Source organism: Priapulus caudatus, unplaced genomic scaffold (genome assembly GCF_000485595.1).
Source record: "Priapulus caudatus unplaced genomic scaffold, Priapulus_caudatus-5.0.1 Scaffold387, whole genome shotgun sequence".
Taxonomy (NCBI): domain Eukaryota; kingdom Metazoa; phylum Priapulida; class Priapulimorpha; order Priapulimorphida; family Priapulidae; genus Priapulus; species Priapulus caudatus.
Window position 1 is genome coordinate 89,991 of NW_014577448.1, and position 1,087 is coordinate 91,077.

At 54.3% G+C, this 1,087-nt stretch overlaps 1 protein-coding gene across 1 annotated transcript in view; it reads right to left on the reverse strand.

The window, feature by feature from the left end:
• Positions 1-460: 460 nt before the first annotated feature.
• The window catches only part of LOC106809817 (protein IWS1 homolog), a 31,222-nt gene continuing 30,595 nt past the window's right edge, over positions 461-1,087 (reverse strand). The window contains exon 7 of the mRNA XM_014813028.1: positions 461-544. Within this exon, the coding sequence (XP_014668514.1) occupies positions 461-544 (84 nt within the window). The remainder of the gene's footprint in view (positions 545-1,087) is intronic.

Sequence of the window (1,087 nt, forward strand, 5' to 3'; positions counted from 1 at the left end):
CACCGGTCGTTTGATGGCCGGTTTGGGCACTCGGTTTGACACCTGGTCGGTCACTCGTCTTAATAACCACCCATCCTAGTCAACGCCCGTTGACCCGGCCCGGATCGGCGTCACAGGTGCGTTTGAATGACCACCTGGTCGGTCAGCTCGTTTGACCACTCAGTTTCCAGTCACATCGTTTTGACTGCCGGGTCGGTCATCCGTTTGAACCACGCCGTCAGTCACGTCGTTTGACACGCTTGGGGCTCAGTCTATGACCACCGCGTCAGTCACTCGTTGACCAACGACCGAGTCCAGTTACAAGCGCGCAGGCAGACGTCACCTTGCAGGCGCAGTTTCGCGTAAGAATCTGCTTGAGGCCGTTCGAGTCTTCTTAGCGCTCGCGTCTGCGGGCAGTCGGAAACTCAGCGAGCGTAAGGCGACGCCGAGCCCGAGCGATGCGCGCACCAGCTTCTCATCCTCAGCCAGCGCAGAGACTCGCCGCCGCCCCGTCCACTCCTAGCCTCCTCGTCGCGATGCCTTCTCCTCCGGCGAGAGACGAGGACTGGCAGAAGGTAACAGCGTTGGAAGACGTTAACGGCCCGGTTTTTAACAGTTGTGAGGAAGATATAAGAAGAGAGAGGAAGCGCAGGTCGACGCGAGTGTGGCGAGTGCGTCGCTGCGTCGTATGCTTGGGGAGAGCAATGAGAAAGGAGAAAGCCAGAGAAAAGAGAGAGAGATGGAGAGATCAGGGAGACATAGATATAAGCGAAAGCGAGAAAGAGAGAGAGACAGCGAGAAACAGAAGAGAAAGAGAGAAAGAAGGAGAGATAGAGAGAGAGGAGTAAATGAGTGAGTGAGGGAGGGAGGGAGGGAGGGAGGGAGGGAGGGAGGGAGGGAGGGAGGGAGGGAGGAGGAGGAATAAAGAGAGAGAGTAAATGAAAAGAGAGTGTGCGAGAGAATGGAGGAGCAAGCAAGACAGAGGAGGGAGGGGATGAGAAATTTTAAAACGCGGCCCGTAAAACCCTGCCCACAATTTAACACATATAACGCAATGTATCAGAACGAAGACGAAATTTTTTTTTTTTTTTTCAATTTTCAAAACTGA